Source organism: Bos mutus, chromosome 9 (assembly GCF_027580195.1).
Source record: "Bos mutus isolate GX-2022 chromosome 9, NWIPB_WYAK_1.1, whole genome shotgun sequence".
NCBI classification, from domain to species: domain Eukaryota; kingdom Metazoa; phylum Chordata; class Mammalia; order Artiodactyla; family Bovidae; genus Bos; species Bos mutus.
In genome coordinates, this window is record NC_091625.1 from 39,737,868 (window position 1) to 39,754,771 (window position 16,904).

Consider the following 16,904-nt stretch of genomic DNA (forward strand, 5'->3'; position numbering starts at 1 on the left):
AAATTGAGTTCCCCAAGTTTATCTTGATCAGGAAATTTACAAGTAAATGTTTTTTATTTGACTTTCAGTCTGTTATGTGATGGTATAGCTGTGCTGTGTTCAGTCGCTCAGTCGTGTCCAACTCTTTGCGACCCCATGGACTGTAGCTCTTCAAGCTCCTCTGTCCATGGGGATTCTGCAGGCAAGAATACTGGAATGGGTTGCCATGCCCTCCTCCAGGAGATCTTTCCAACCCAGGGATCACACCCAGGTCTCCCACATTGCAGGCAGATTCTTTACTGTCTGAGCCACCAGGGAAGCCCAATGATATAGCTATTTCATATCATATATGTTTTCTTAATATACTTACTGTATTCACTGAAAAGTTTTAAAATTTATTTGGGGAATTCTTTTCTTTTTAAAAGCTATACTTAATATGCAGTTTTATATTAAGATATATGACATATATAATTTTTATATGTTGCAAAATAATCATCACTAAGTCCAGTTACCATCTGTCACCATTGTAAAGTTATTACAATACCATTGACTTTATTCCCTTTGTGTACATTTTATCCCTGTAACATCCTTGGAAGTTTGTACCTCTTAAGCTCTTTTACCTATTTCATCCATCTGCCTACCTTGAAAAATATTTTTATATGTAGGTTGTGATTATACCAAGAAATTATAACCAAAGAAATATAATAAATATGTACAAAAAGTTGTTTTTCTTCCTTCATAGATATATGGGCAATAGGTTGCATATTTGCTGAACTGTTGACTTCAGAACCTATTTTTCACTGTCGTCAGGAAGATATAAAAACAAGCAATCCTTTTCATCATGATCAACTAGACCGAATATTTAGTGTCATGGGATTTCCTGCAGGTTTTTTTTTTTCCAAAATAATACTTGAGTCATATTTCAAAAACATTCTTTTTGAAAAGGATATTTTAAGTATTTTTATGTATATTTTTAAGCTAAAATAACTAGATTTTTGATAAGTGACATTATTTCCTATAACAACATTCAATATTTTATTTTGCCTAAGATAAAGACTGGGAAGATATTAGAAAGATGCCAGAATACCCAACACTTCAGAAAGACTTTAGAAGAACAACGTAAGTAATACCATATTACATACAAGTAACATCCAGTGGGAATGTTTAAACTAATCCTTTTAAAAACCAGATAGATTATTGTTTAAACCAGAAACTTAGATGTTAGTATATTAATTATGTTTATGGATTTAAAGAAGATATTTCAAATGCTGTTAATGTATATGCCAGGCTCAGGCATATATTTATTTAAAAACTTTTAATAATTTAAGGGTCAATAGACAGTTTAAAAGTCTCTTCCGTTTAGCTTGGAAAGGGGCTCAGTTCAAGGCCTTAATGGTAGTTTTGTCTTTATCTGTGTCATGAGTTGTGTCTGAAATGCTGGGCTAGGCAACCAGCAAGGGTGGCAGGAGGAAGAACACATGGCTAGGATCTGAGTAAAACTAACTGGTGGAATGTCTATGCTGAGTGGAAATGAGAGGAGTTTGTTATAAATATGTGCACCTAGAGGAAAAGGTGGAAGAGAGTCTCGTTTGGGAAATGTAACAGAACAATTTCAGGACAGGAATGGCTTGTAGGAACAGAAGCAGACATGATAAAGCAGCAGCTAATGGCACTTGATCATTTGGGGCCTCTCTTTCACACAGTCCTAGGTAGGGGTCCTTGCCTCCACGCAGCTCCTAAAGAGAGTGCTGACATTGCTCAGGTGTCTGAATTGGGCTCTCTTCTCACCCTAGACATTTCCCTAGACAGTCTCTGTGATTTTGATGGCTACAGCGTACCAGTTATGCTGGTGGCTCCCAATTTATACATTCTACTCTGACTTCCTTTCCAAGTTTCAGACCCATGTATCTAACTGCTTTTTGGAATCCCAAATTGAGTGTCCCATAAATACTTCAAAATACATGTCCCAAACTGAGCTCATCATCCATCCTCCTAAACTTTTCCTCCCACTATATTCCTTATCTTAGGAAATGGCTCCATGATTTACCTAATTGTTCAAGCCAAAGACCTTAAAGATGTCCCTGATCCTTCTCCTCTCATTGTCTTCCATTTTATCCCCTAGTGTCCAAACGATTAGCAAATCTAGTAAATTCTTTGTTTCAATATCCTTCAGATCTCTGTATTTCTCTCCATCTACCCTGCCACTATTATAGACCAGACTACCACCCTCTCTCTCACCTGGGATCCTGCACTAGCCTCATAAGTGGTATTTCTACCTTCAGTTTTCATTCTGACTCACTGCCTGTTCTGCAGTCATTGCCAAAAGCACATCTGAGCTTGTCAGTCTTCACGTTGCTTTCAGTTTTTAAATATGGCTTACAAAAGCCTGGGCATCACCAAATTTATCTCCTAAACCTCTGTCCACTTTGTACTCTGTGGGCTGCACATCATAAATTTCTTTAAGATCCTCAAAACCCCTGAGCTTTCTTGGACCCCTGGATTTTTACACATGCTGTTCCCTCAGGATATATTGATACCATCCTCCCACCCATTTCATCAGATAACTCCTATTTATCCTTTCTATCCTGATGCAGTCTCCCGTTGCCCTTCTAGTCAGGTGCTCCCCCTCTGCACTCCTGTGGCATATCCTGAGCTGCTTCTCTCAGCACACATCACTTTGCTCGACAGTTGGCTTTTGAACACTTATCTGCCTTTCCCTCTAGAATATGGATCGTGCCCATTGTAGGCACCGTTAGAGGCATCTCCAGGGCCTGGTATATGGTGCATGTTCATTAGTTACTTGTCAAATGGGTATTAAATGAAAGTGGTTCAAGTAATTGAAGATAAGCTGGTAATATAAAAGAGAAAATTAATTAAGACACAACGTTTTATCTTAGTATTTAAAGGCCAAAGGAAGAGTTTTACATAAAATGATAGTATTTACAATAACCAGAAATAACAGGAGAGAAATTTAGAAAGATAAATGACATTTAGTTAAAAATTAACAGAAAAAGATAAGAGCCCATACTTTCTAAGCAAACAATTTTATCCACATAAAAGCTGCCTACTAATACATAACACAAAAAGGAATTTATTAATTAGCTAAATATAATGCAGTTTACATACAAGTCACTAAAGTATAATAAAAAATTCCAGATAATATTATTTCAAATGACATTAAAAAATAAATAGCTTGTTTTCATTATATCAGATAAAAAGAACCAAAAAAATTACTCTTGATGTGAATTGTGAAGGGTAACAATAGAATTTTTTCTGTAATCTTTCCAAAGTGTCAGCTCTTGTTAGCTCATTAGGAGGCAAGGTGAGAACAGAATTAAAAGGAAATAAGTTGACTTTAAAAATTGAATGTTTGAATAAACATGCTGATAAAATGCTTTATAATGTATATAGAGAGTTTGAAAATTGTTCAGCTCCTAAACTGTAGTAAATCTAGAAGAGGATAATACAGAAAATGACAATTTATCTTATTTGTAATATTAGGAAAAATAAGAAACCACAACGGGAATCAAGCAATAGGATTTTTCAACTTCAAGACCTTTTATATTATGATAGGAACAACTTTAGGATCGGGAGTTAACTCAAGAAATCAGTTGATTCAACATAAAGATCAAAGCTATGTTGACGGACTCCATTTTAAGTTAATATACATGGCAAAGATTTTCTTAAAAATACCTGGTGTTGGCAAGGGCATAATAAAATGGGCATCCTTACTTATTAGCTATTGGGGAGAATGAATGCTTCTCAGACATTAAGGTATCCACAGATCACCTGGAGACCTTGTTAAAGATTCTGATTCAGAATCTGGAATAGGGCCTGAGTACCTGCATTCCTAGTGCAGGCTTTCTGCTGCCCATGCTGCTGGTCTGAGGGCCAGGTTCATGTAGCAAGTTCTAGAACACACAAAAATGGCTTTGGCATGTACTTACCCTTTGACCTAATAATTCTAAGACTTTATCCTGAAAAAGCGTTAAAGCAGCCACACATAGCTAAGATGAGGCACCTCAAGGCTTTCATAGAGATTAACTAACTGCCCAAGATCACACAACTGGTAAATGACTGAGTCAGGGTCTGGGAGGGGCCTCTGATTCTCACCTGCCATGCAGTCTTGTCCCGCTGAATGTGTACCAGATTTACCTACAAGGATCTGTACTTTCTAGCTGTTGTGAAACAAGCGTCATTAGTAACAGTAGAAAATGTTCAACCAGTACAAATAATAAGCTTAAAGAGCGTTTGGCAAGAGAAAACGCTTATAAAACAACATTAAGAAAAGGACAACTTATGTATACTATGATTCCAATTTTATAAAAATAGAAATACTTCTTTGTGTGTATATATATGTATGCACAGAAAAAATGCCAAAGGAAAATTATCAAATCTTGATGCTAGAGTTTTTTAAATTGCTTCATAGCTTGATTATGAGTGTTTTCAATTTTTTCTTTTATACTTTTTTATATTCTCTAAATTTTCTACCATAAACATATATTACCTATTTCTTGAACTTTTAAATTTGAAATATTTCATATGTAGGAAAGAATATACATGATGAAAACATGTAGTCTATTTAGAATAATAAAATGAATACCCATTTACTCACCCCTCAGCCTGAGCAGTTGATATCCTGATATAGAATATGTACATAGGAAGGAATTGCTGGATCATAGGATAGTCACATTTTCAGCTCTAATGGTTAATGCATTATTATTTTCCAAAGTAATTCTAACAGTGTAAACTCCTACATGCAGTGTGTAACAATTCTTATTTCTTTTTTTACACATTTACCAACATTTGGTTTTGTGTTCCTTTTTAATCAGGAAAAAAAACCCAAAAACAATGGCTTAAATGAATACATACCTCATAGGAAAACCAACCTTGGGACCTTCCATTAAAAGATGTCAATTGTGTGAATGTCCTCAATAGTGTGTGGATGTCATGTCTTTGCAGGTACGCCAACAGCAGCCTCATAAAGTACATGGAGAAACACAAGGTCAAGCCTGACAGCAAAGTATTCCTTTTGGTAGGTGCATCTCTCCAGAGTGGGAAGGTGATCCTTAGCATAGCTCTCACCCCACCCCACTTACCGTGAAATTGTCCCAGCTCTTCCTCCTCTTCAGGAAAAAAAGAAACTGGTGGATGTTGGGGCAAAATTAAATCTTTTTCCTTTGAGACATCACCCTTGACTTTTAGCCTTGTTTCCAGTGGTTTACCAGTAAGGGAAAAAAAAATTCTAAAACGGCTTTACTGCTAATCATTTCTGTCAGTTTCACATAAATGTGTGTGGTGTATGAATAAGCTAGCACTTGATGTTAATTCTGTTAGACATTAACACCGTCAGAACATTGACCTGGAAGCAAACTCATGTGCTGTCAATTTCTTATGTGTTGCTCTAGCTTCAGAAGCTCCTCACGATGGATCCAACGAAGAGGATTACCTCCGAGCAGGCTCTGCAGGATCCCTATTTTCAGGAGGACCCCTTGCCGACATTAGAGTATGTGTCCTTCCTTTTCTGTGCACTTTGCTCCAGGTTGAGGGTGTGTGGTGGCGGCTAAAGGCAAGGGAAGCACTTGTTACTCGAGCCTTTTATTTCCTTGGTTAATACCACCTCAGGGAAAAACTAGTCGAGAGGTCCTGTATTTTGAAACAGGCAAAGCTGTAAAGAGGTGTGAATGAAAACAAGTTTACGGAATGGTCATTAATCAGTTTTACAGACAAAAACTAAAGCTGAGAACAGATGGGACTTTTATTATAGATCGGTCAGCCAGAACAGTTTACACCAAACCAGTAGGGAACTGAGCTTTTAAAATTCTGTGTCTCTGCTGCATTATTATACCCCTCCATTTCCCCATCCTTATTATACCCACAGATATAGATTGTGCTTGGACTTACTGATATTAGAGGTACAGCTTTTCTTGAGAAAAAAATTACTTTCATTGTTGAAGCAAATACACAGTCAGCTCTTTTTAGTGCTGATGAAGTGTGTGTGGAGAAATTTCTGCATTACATACGTCAACTAGCTAAACGCAGTTTTAAGATTTGTTATTAAAAGTGGCAGTTTTACCAGTGTAAAACTTAGATGACAAATTGTTCTTTTCTTATTGCTTAAATTGTGTTGAGAGGCATACCAGCCACAGATGAAGAATAGGAAATAAGAAAAAAAAAAAGTGGAATTTTAAATGCACAAGGTCAATCATATTATAGATTTTAGGTCATGACATGTATTTTTTTTTTTTCCTTCAATGATTTGTAGTGTGTTTGCTGGTTGCCAGATTCCATACCCCAAACGAGAATTCCTTAATGAAGATGAACCTGAAGAAAAAGGTGACAAGGTATAAACTGCACTTAGGGAAGGATAAATGTAGTCATTCCTATATATTTAACTGCATTTTATTTAATTGTGTATTTACTTTATTGTACTCTGCAGTTTGAAATATGCATTCACAGATAAATGAACTTCCTGATTTGTTTTACAGTCTATTTTATTCCCTGATTCTTGATTCTTGCTTTTGTTTGTTCAGTGTCATTGCCATCATTTTATGCAGGCTGCTTTTAAAGCATCACTCTGTGCTTTGCTTTGATTGTACTGACTCCTCCCCACACAGCCCTTCTTTTTCCAAATTGACTGAAACGACTGTTAGAGCTGTTTTAAGGAGTTGCTCTTTCCTCTGGGCCTGCGTCTTCAGTGGGATGTCTGTCCCTGACAGGAAGGATTACTGTGCAATCTAAATGAACTTCAGAGAACGAGTCCTCTTTGGGGCTCTGTACTCACCTGTGGGGGTGCTGTAGTCCCTGGCTGCTCCATTCTCCAGGCATGCCAGTCACTTTGGTGTCCCACATAGGTTTCTCCCCAGGTTGGCTGACAGTCTCATATGCATATCCTACAATGACAGGCGTGATTTCGTTCCATACCAAGCTTGCCATTTTTTTCTCTTTTCATAAGAACCAGCAACAGCAGCAGAACCAACATCAGCAGCCCACAGCCCCTCCACAGCAGGCGGCTGCCCCCCCGCAGGCACCCCCACAGCAGCAGAACAGCACCCAGACCAACGGGACTGCGGGAGGTGCAGGGGCCGGGCCGGCCGGAGCAGGGCTGCAGCATAGCCAGGACTCCGGCCTTAACCAGGTGCCTCCCAACAAGAAACCGCGGCTGGGGCCTTCAGGCACAAACTCGGGCGGGCCTGTTATGCCCTCAGATTATCAGGTACTCCCCTCAATGCTGTACTTTTTCATGTTGACATACCGTCAGAAAACAGAATGCAACTGAGCAAATTTTAAAGGTTCATTGGCTGCATTCAGTGATTCATGTATCAGGTAGCAGCTCATATAGCATATAGAAAAAGGCTCTGAAGAGCTGTACAAGATGAAAGACTTCTGGACTTCTATAGGTAGAAGGAGGTGGGACCGGATGTTACTTTAGCAGAGAGCTGATCATGTCAGGCCAGGGCACCTTCCTCTGGGGACCACAGGAGTCTACCAGGTAGATTACTTCTCAAGTGCTGAGCAGAGATTGCAGACGGACTGGGGAAGAGTACATTCCTGGGAGGGGCTGAAACTGCAATTAGGTTAGGTATTAAGTCTCAGTTTGGTTACATGGGCTTAACACAAATGACTCCATTTTGAGTCTGTCGTCTCTTTTTTTAGCAATACATTTTATGAAATGTTAAGTATACATATGGGCTTTCCAGGTAGCTCAGTGGTAAAGAATCCGCTTGCCAAGCAAGAGATGCAGGTACCATCCTTGGGTCGTGAAGATTCTCCTAGAGAAGGAAATGACAGCCTACTCCAGTATTCTTGCTGGGAAAATCCCATGAACAGAGGAGTCTGGTGGGCTGCAGTCCATGGGGGTCACCAAGAGTCAGACACGACTGAGTGACTAGAGAACAACAATACTTAAAATAGATCCTTTTAGAAATAAGCAGTACTTAACTCTAAAGTTTGATTTTACAGTTCTAATCTTTCTAGGGCATTATATGAAAATGAAGGATTTTTGTCATTTCATGTAATTGCAAGATATTTTGTTTCTTGTTTATCTTACAACCCTGAGGAGGGAAGGTGAGGTAGGCAGCTCCTCCTCAACATTTCTCATTTTACCCTTCCATCTGTCTGTTGGGTTTGGGTCAGAAAAAGACCCCTAGATAAGCAGTTGAAAGGGAGAGGAATGGTGCCTTACAGTGAACAAAGCAAGCAGCACACTTCAGAAGGATTTGCCATCACTGGGAGGAAATAATCAGTACATGGCCACATGACAGAAGAGAGAGGGACCAAGACTTGTCAGGAATAACTGTTAAATCTCACAAGAAATAATTTTGAGACAAGAAAATACATTTGTTGAGATTCAAACGAAAACTACAATTGTATTACCATTCAAGAAATTAAAGGAAGAAACCCTAAGGATTGATGTTTGGAGAGACAGGTAAAAATACAGGTGAAAACCGTAGGGAATCTTGGGGGAAAAAAAAAGTTTTCAAGGTAGTAACAAACTTAAGATCTAAGAAGGGAAACAAAAAACTTTAAAAAAAGGTTTAGAACCACAGTCCCTCAGGGAACTGGTGGAGAAGGAGCATGTAGGAGAGAGATAATAGAAAACAAAACCACAGGCAACGAAGACATAAACTCACTGATTAGGAACTGGAAACCAGAGAAACGCTAACAAGAAAGACATAATAAATAGCTGTTTAAACTGGCTTTACATTTTGAATATCTCAACACAACTACTTTGAAAACTTCTCTTGGAAGATTCCCTGTAAGCAGCAGAGTATATAAAAGCACTTCCACTGGTTCCAATTAAACTAATCAAGGCATCAGTTTGGTCTGCAAAGCAGCTTGCTATTTGGGTAGTAGTCATGAACGTATGGAGAAGGCAATGGCACCCCACTCCAGTACTCTTGCCTGGAGGATCCCAGGGACAGAGGACCCTGGTGGGCTGCAGTCCATGGGGTCGCTAAGAGTTGGACAAGACTGAGCGACTTCACTTTGACTTTTCACTTTCATGCATTGGAGAAGGAAATGGCAACCCACTCCAGTGTTCTTGCCTGCAGAGTCCCAGGGACGGGGGAGCCTGGTGGGCTGCCGTCTATGGGGTCGCACAGAGTCGGACACGACTGAAGCGACTTAGCAGCAGCAGCAGTAGCAGTAGCAGCACGAACGAATTTGAATTTTACTATAAAGTCAGCTTTCCCCTAACATTAGTTTATTCCTATTGTATTATATGAGCAACAAACCTTTATCATGTACTAGTGCATCTTGGTGTCTCTGATTATGTTATATTAGACTGATTATAGTCAGTCATGGACAGATTACTTAACTGTATTTACTCCTTTCAAATCTAGGAGTTCTTCAAATGTTTTTCTTTGTCCATACTGAGCTGTCTACTTAAAAATAAACCAGCATATCTATGACATGGATAGCTTTCTCAGCTATTTAGTTGGAAAGATTAGCATGAAGGGTGAGGGTGAGAGACCTCTTTGCAGCTCTCATAGTATCAGCACTGCTGCTGCTGCTGCTGCTAAGTCGCTTCAGTCATGTCTGACTCTGTGCAACCCCACAGATGGCAGCCCACCAGGCTCCTCTGTCCCTGGGATTCTCCAGGCAAGAATACTGGAGTGGGTTGCCATTTCCTTCTCCAATGCATGCATACATGCTAAGTCACTTCATTTGTGTCTGACTCTTTCCGACGCTATGGACAGCAACCCACCAGGCTCCTCTATCCACGGGATTCTCTAGGCAAGAATACTGGAGTGGGTTGCCATTTCCTTCTCCCACATTTGTTCTTTATCCAGTATGGAGGAGCTATTGTGCAGAGTCTAATCTGCTAAAGTAAAAGCAGTCACAGGCAGCCTAACAACTGTAAGCCTTGTGAATGGAAAGAACATTTTTTTTTTTCCATAATAAACTTACAATAAATGTTGTTAAGATTTGTCAAGGCTTCTTACAATAATACGACTAAGAGTTGTGTAACAAAGGAAGGAATTAAGTGGCATTATTTTTAACCAAAACTATCTTATTGCCCTGTTTTCTTGGACCAGATGTTGCAAGTCCAGTTTGGCTGCCTCTCGTGCACTGAGTGGGGCAGCCTTGCTGATTTGTCCTTCATTAAACCCGCCAATGCCACCTCAAGGTCATTGACATTTTAAACTCCCAAGTAATAGCTTTATTGGGCTTCCCTGGTGGTTCAGACGGTAAAGAATCTGCCTGCAATGCAGGAGACCTGGGTTTGATCCCTTGGTTGGGAAGATCTCCTGGAAGAGGGCATGGCGACCCACTCCAGTATCCTTGCTTGGGAAATCCTGCAGGCAGAGGAGCCTGGCGGGCTACAGTCCGTGGGGTCGCAAAGAGTCAGATACGACTGAGCGACTAACACTTTCACAATAGCTTTATTACATAGGATCTTGTCATGCTTTGCTCACAGGAAGAACCAGTCTTCTGGGCAGAGCCAAAGACACAGCTGCAGTTAACCAAGCACTGCTTATAGTTAACCAACCACTATATTCTATTTCTATAGATGAATTTTTCTTTTACGTATTTTTTCATATTTGCCCTTGATACCATGAAGATGAATGTTTCATTTAAGGTAATAAAAATACACTTAATTGAAATACATTTGTCGTAGCCTTCTCGAGGAAATTTTCACATACAATTTTTTTTTTTTTTTTTTAATTCTAAATGTTATCTGAAGTTGATTTTTAAAAAAGCACCTATTTGCTGCTACCTTGTCTTGCTTTGTCAGGTAGGTGGTGCTGCTGAGGCTACTCTAGCCTCTACCTGAGGAAACTCTCTTCTAAAAACGATTTCTTAGTCACAGCTTTGTTATTTATAATGAGAAAATTAACAGCACATCAGTATACATTATGAACACCACCGGATCAAAATGCCAAATTGATTCTTCCTGTTTGCAAATCTCAGTTATGCAAAGAATCTCTAACCAGAATTAGTCAGCATCAATTTCCCCTCTACCTCTCATTGCCCGTGTAGCTTATCTTCCAAAGACATCCAGCCAGCTTTTGTGCATGCCAGAACAGTGGTAGCAGGCTATGAGGTGAAATCAGCAAAACATACTGACACATGGAATTAGCTGTCAGCTACCATGGGTCAGAACCCACAGCCCTCTGTGTCCTATTGCGATGAACATCTTGAGCTGCTCTCGTACCCCATAGGTCATCCCCTTTTCCTGTTTGCTCTCCTAGCACTCCAGCTCGCGCCTGAATTACCAAAGCAGCGTCCAGGGATCCTCTCAGTCCCAGAGCACACTAGGCTACTCCTCCTCGTCTCAGCAGAGCGCACAGTACCACCCATCTCACCAGGCCCACCGCTACTGACCGGCCGCAGCCCAGAGCACAGACTCCAGCAATATGATGTCTGCATTGAAGAGAACCAAAAATGCAAGCTCTGATGCTGCCAGCCACTTAGGAGGAGAACTATTTACAGAGCGTTTTGCAAGACTGACTGATGTCTCTTCTTTAGTGACTTAAAGAAGATTTTTGTGAAGTTTCCCCAACAGCCTTTCCCTGCATGTGTTCCATTGTGACTTCTCTGATAAAGTGTCTGATCTAATCCCAGCACTTAACTTCTGTAACCTTCAGCATCTTTGGGAAGGATTTCCTGGTGCACCTTTCTCATGCTGTAGCAATCGCTATGATTTATCTTTTCAAAGCTCTTTTATTAGGATTTTAATGTTTTGGAAACAAGACTCCAGTGGTGTATAGTTTTATACTTCATGAACTGACCTAGCAACACAGGTAAATATGCACCTTTTAAAGCACTACGTGGTTTTCACAGAATCTAACTCTTTTGTTCATGGAAATCTTAAACAGGAACTGTTACTGTCCCAAAGTACCTTACTATTACATTTTTATTTATCTGGTTTCAGGGAAGGTCTAGTAAAAAGACAAGTGGTGGGACAGTGGGAACCTGCAACCAAAAACAGCCTAGATCTTTGCAGTTACTATGCTTTATGCTATGAAGAACTAAAACATGTGGTAATTTTTATATAATCCTTCATATGGAACTTAGTTCCCAGAATCATCTTATTCTGAATAGTATTCAGTAATTAAGAATGATAATTTTAAACTTCATGTAGCTTAAGTCTACTTTAAAAAGGGTTTCAAGAGCTTTGATGAAATACAGTCCTCTGGTGACCCACACCAGAAAACTGAAGAGAGTATTAACTGCACTTGGATTTCTTTAAGAGTAATGCTGATCAAAGGATGTATTGCTTCCCTTTGAAGGAAAAGCTTTTCTTGTGTATTGTACATATAGTTGGCTTCTCTAAAGAACTGTTGGTTTCTTCACATCTGGGTCAGCTTGAGTAACTTTCTTACATAATCAAGGGTACTCAAATAGAAGCCTGCAAATTAATCTGCTTTTAAAACAAAAAGCAGTGTTCTCCATTTGTATTTGTGTTAGACATAGAGTGACTATTTTTAAAGCATGTTAAAAGTTTAGGTTTTGTTCATGTTTCAAGTATGTATGATGTATGCATAATTTTGCTGTTATTACTGAAACTTAATTCTATCAAGAATCTTTTCATTGCACTGAATGCTTGCTTTTGCCCCTAGGAGAAAACTTAACAATTGTGCCTAAACTATGGGCAGATAGTATACGACTATATTATCTAAGTACATATTTACATTTCTATGATCTATGAATTAGAGGCTGAGTTTGCTCTTAGCCAGTGAGTTCTTTCTTAGCCAACATAAGGAAGCTCCCCAGAGTCCCACAGAAATGTAAAGACTTGAGCTTCCATCGTAATGTAAGGGGCAAGAAATTTGTGTTCTTCTAAATGCTACTAGCAGCACCAGCCTTGTTTTAATGTTTTCTTGAGCTAGAAGAAATAGCTGATCGTTGTTATATGCAAGTTATATGCATTTTTTTACTTTTCCTTGTGAACTTATCTACCTGGTTATCTACTCTGGGTCCATACACAAGTAAAATAAGATTTTAGACAGAAGCCAGTATACATTTTGCACTATTGATGTGATACTGTAGCCAGCAAGGACCTTCCTGATCTCAGCATAATAATGCTTATTAATAACAAAGACTGTGTAGGGATGCTGATGAACACTGAAGATGAAACAGTTGACATGCTCCACTGGAAGGAATTTGATTGTCTCCATGGTGATTTACTGCTTCCGCTGTTAAAAATGAGAAATTAGTAGCCCTCTGCATAATGTAGCTACCTGTGTGAAGTTCTGTCCTGGGCCCTGAAGCCTCAGTGGCATCAGATCCTCACAGTACCCTCCCCCTGTGCCCAGCATCATGCTGGGGGAGATAGGAAGGGCAAGACATACTTCCTGTCCTTGAAGAGCTCATGACTGAGTCCATGACAGGAAGCGTTCCTGGGATGACAGGCTTATAAATGAAACCATCTTAGAACATGAGGTCTCTTCGTCTACTTCTAAACCCTCTTGAAGAGAGTTATCCCAAATTTTGCCCTATAATAAACAAGTATCATAGAGAGGTTTCTTTGTTTATCTACCTTCAAGAAAGCCAACAATTAAGTATCACCACAGGCATTAATATATATTTGAAATGTTTACAGCAGCCTTTCAACAACAATTGGGTGGCCCTTGTAGGCAGAACATACTCAACTAAGTTGAGTTTGTAGGAAATTACAGTGAAAAGATAAGCTCTGTTCCTGCCCTTGAGCGGGGCATACATTTAATAAAAGACAAACCCAAATATGCACATGAATCAAAATATCATGCCCTTTAATACACTTTGATATAAGTCATTGTGATACGTGCTTATGTGATCACAGGACTACCCTGCTTTCTTTGCATGTAGTGAATTTTAGTGGCAGAACTGATACAGAAACTGGTGGGGACTTTATCAGTTGTTCCCAGTGTTCTTCACACAGGGTCTAGCCAGACATGCCCATTACACACGTGACTCTTTCTGGTCACTGCACCGGTACTAGCGCTTTCCTCCTGTGGTCTTGCCTCAGAGTTGGTGATGCCCACTGGTGCCCATTACCCTTTGAAATAATTTTGGTTCACAATTTCCTTTTCCTTGTAAAGGAGAACAAAGCCTTTAACATAGGCATGGGCCCTAAAACTGTGGGCCCTTGAAGGAAACCTGTGAAGATTTTTGAGGTTAAAATTTACTTTCGTGTTCCCCAAATAACCACATTCCTCTTCAAAAATTTATTACGATCGGTGTCCCCTGAGAACGCAGGGTGAACATCCAAACCAGGGGAAGTTACTGAAAGGAGGGGAGGAATCAAAGCAAAGGTTTTCTGCATTTCATATTACAAATCAGTTTTTGAGTTAGCTTTTTGTTAAGGTGTGTATTTAGGAAAAAGTATTCTCGAGTTTCAGGACAGCTGAGCTCACAGGTAAGGCAGCCTGGCGGCAGGACGGACACTATGAGGCTGAAACAATCCTTAAGATGAAGCAGATCATGCAGGAACATACAAAAGCCAAGGACGTGTATATTTTTATATCTGTGTGGTTTTAAAACTTTAGTACTTAGAATTTTGGCCTTCTGCACTACTCTTTTGCTCTTGTAAACACAATTTACATTTAAGAATGGAAAGGGATGACATTTACTTACGTGTTCACTGCCTCATTCCTGAAGAAGCAACTGCTAGTTGTATGCCTGTATAATGATGCTCTTTTCTCTGCTGAAGAGAAGAAATAGTTGGACAATAAGACTTGCAGCTTAATCTGCTTGGAATGCTTGTGTGTGACAAACTGTCAATGAAGGAACAGTCTACGAGAATTACAAATGCTAACCTCTGTAATGGTATCTTTCTGGGGAATGGAGAAAGGCAGTGAAATGGCAGACTAAAGGAAGCTTGAAGGACTCAAGTATAAATAATATTTTATATAAAACATAGCTGTTTAGGTTTCCTTAATCTTCAAGAATAGTCACAAATATCATAAGGCAAAGTTCATTGTTTTAGGGTTTTTTAAAAATGTGTTGTACCTAAGGCCATACTTACTCTTCTATGCTATCACTGCGAAGGAGTGATATGTATGTATTATATGAAAAAAAATCCTTAATGCACTGTTATCTCCTAAATATTTAGTAAATTAATACTATTTAATTTTTTTAAAAATTTGTCTGTGTAGACACTAAAAGTATTACACAAAATCTGGACTGAAGATGTCCTTTTTAACAACAATTTAAAGTACTTTTTATATATGTTATGTAGTATATCCTTTCTAAACTGCCTAGTTTGTATTTCCCATAATTCCTCTATGTGAAGTGTACCTGTTCTTGTCTCTTTTCAGCCATTTTTCTGCACGCATCCCTGTTTGTACGACTTTAGACATGACTGTGTATGCTTTGCCACGCCCTGTGAGGTGTGCATTGAAAGCCGGCTGCCCCCAGCGGGGCCTGCTCCCCGGGTGCAGGACAAGCTTGCAGCTTTGGAGCCAAGTGTTTCTCGCTTTTGAGTTTTCCTGACATCCTTCTTGAAATGACTGTTAGAAATGAATTACATTGCATTTATTTTATATTCTTGGTTGTAATAAAATTTAATTGACTTTGTGTCACTGTGGATTTTTTAAGTGTAGGAAAAACTCTTGTTACAACAAGTTTTAGTGTTAAAATCTGATGTGTGTGCCTCAAAGCTTTTCAGATTACACTTGTCCTGCAGAGATGCAGAGTCTCCCTGTGAGCTGCAGTATGTTATCTTATTTAGGATGCTTATGATGTCACAAAACCAAAGAGGCAAGGCTTGCAAATACCTCAGAAGCAAAATTACAGTTTTTTAAACATCTCTAGGGGAGATACCCTTTTTTTAAAAAAAAATGAAATTTAGAAAGGTGTTTTAGAAAAAGCAAATAGCGTTTTGTGGGAAGATGGCCCTGGAAGTTTCTTTTCTGAGGACATTATGTTGTGCCTGGCTGCCCCCTCCTACAGTTTACCTGATGAATCGTCTGTGGTTATTCCAGTGGTTAAAGGCATCGTGGAGTGAACTGAAGAATGTTTAAGTGACATAAGCATTCAACATGAAACGTGAACTCTGGGACTTCCTTGGTGGTCCGGCGGATAAGATTCCATGCTCCCAATGTAGGGGGCCTGGGCTTGACCCCTAGTTGGAGAACAAAGATCCCACACGCCACAACGAAGCCTGTGAACCACGACAAAGATCCAGTGCAGTCGAAATAATAAATTTAAAAAATCACTCTATTTAAAATAGATATTGCTTCACCACTTGACACAGACTCTATATTTAACACTGTGACACACACAGGGTAGAGCTTCTCTTGGGGAACAGTTTTTGACCACAGCTGCCTTTCTAACCAGCCACCTGGGTAAGAGAAAGTGGATGACTGTGCAAACCCCTTATCACTCCTGGGAAAATAGCTCGAAGGTATCGGGCTATCTCCCTAGCCAATTGTAAGTTCTTTGTGGACAAGGTCTGGGTTTTATACTTTCACTCCCAGCACCTGGCATGATGCCCAACACAGCAGATAATATGGTGAGTCCTTAGCATCAGCTTTGTTCATTGACATACGATTCCTTGATACGCCATATTTGTGTATGAACAGGGAGATGAACCTATATATTTTTGTTCTGTGAATAAGGAAAAGGCATTTCTTTTTTATTTATCTGTTGTTGAGGTATAGTTGAAGTACAATATTATATAAGTTTCAGGTGTACCACACACAGTGAATCATAATTTTTAAAGGTTATACTCCATTTATAGTTATTATAGTGACTTATTTCCTGTGTTATACAGTATATCCTTGTAGCTTGTTTATTTTATACAGAGTAGTTTATATCTCTTAATCTCCTACTCCTATCATGCCCTTCCCCCGTCTCTCCTTTCTCCACTGTTAACCACTAGTTCTCTGTATCTGTGAGTCAGTTTCTTTTTTTTTTTAACATTCACTAGTGTGTTGTATTTTTTAGAGTCCACATATAAGTGATACAGTTTCTCTGTCTGACCTATCTCATTA

The 16,904-nt window shown here is 39.3% G+C and overlaps 1 protein-coding gene across 4 annotated transcripts in view; it reads left to right on the top strand.

The window, feature by feature from the left end:
- The window catches only part of CDK19 (cyclin dependent kinase 19), a 169,944-nt gene extending 154,458 nt beyond the window's left edge, over positions 1-15,486 (top strand). For 3 of the 4 annotated variants that reach the window (XM_005890225.3, XM_070376468.1, XM_070376466.1), the window contains 7 exons: positions 722-865; positions 1,029-1,098; positions 4,942-5,014; positions 5,388-5,485; positions 6,245-6,323; positions 6,935-7,195; positions 11,178-15,486. In XM_005890225.3, the coding sequence (XP_005890287.2) occupies positions 722-865; positions 1,029-1,098; positions 4,942-5,014; positions 5,388-5,485; positions 6,245-6,323; positions 6,935-7,195; positions 11,178-11,309 (857 nt within the window). In that variant the 3' untranslated portion in view covers positions 11,310-15,486. The remainder of the gene's footprint in view (positions 1-721; positions 866-1,028; positions 1,099-4,941; positions 5,015-5,387; positions 5,486-6,244; positions 6,324-6,934; positions 7,196-11,177) is intronic. The other variant, XM_070376467.1, reaches the window with a different exon arrangement.
- Positions 15,487-16,904: the final 1,418 nt, after the last annotated feature.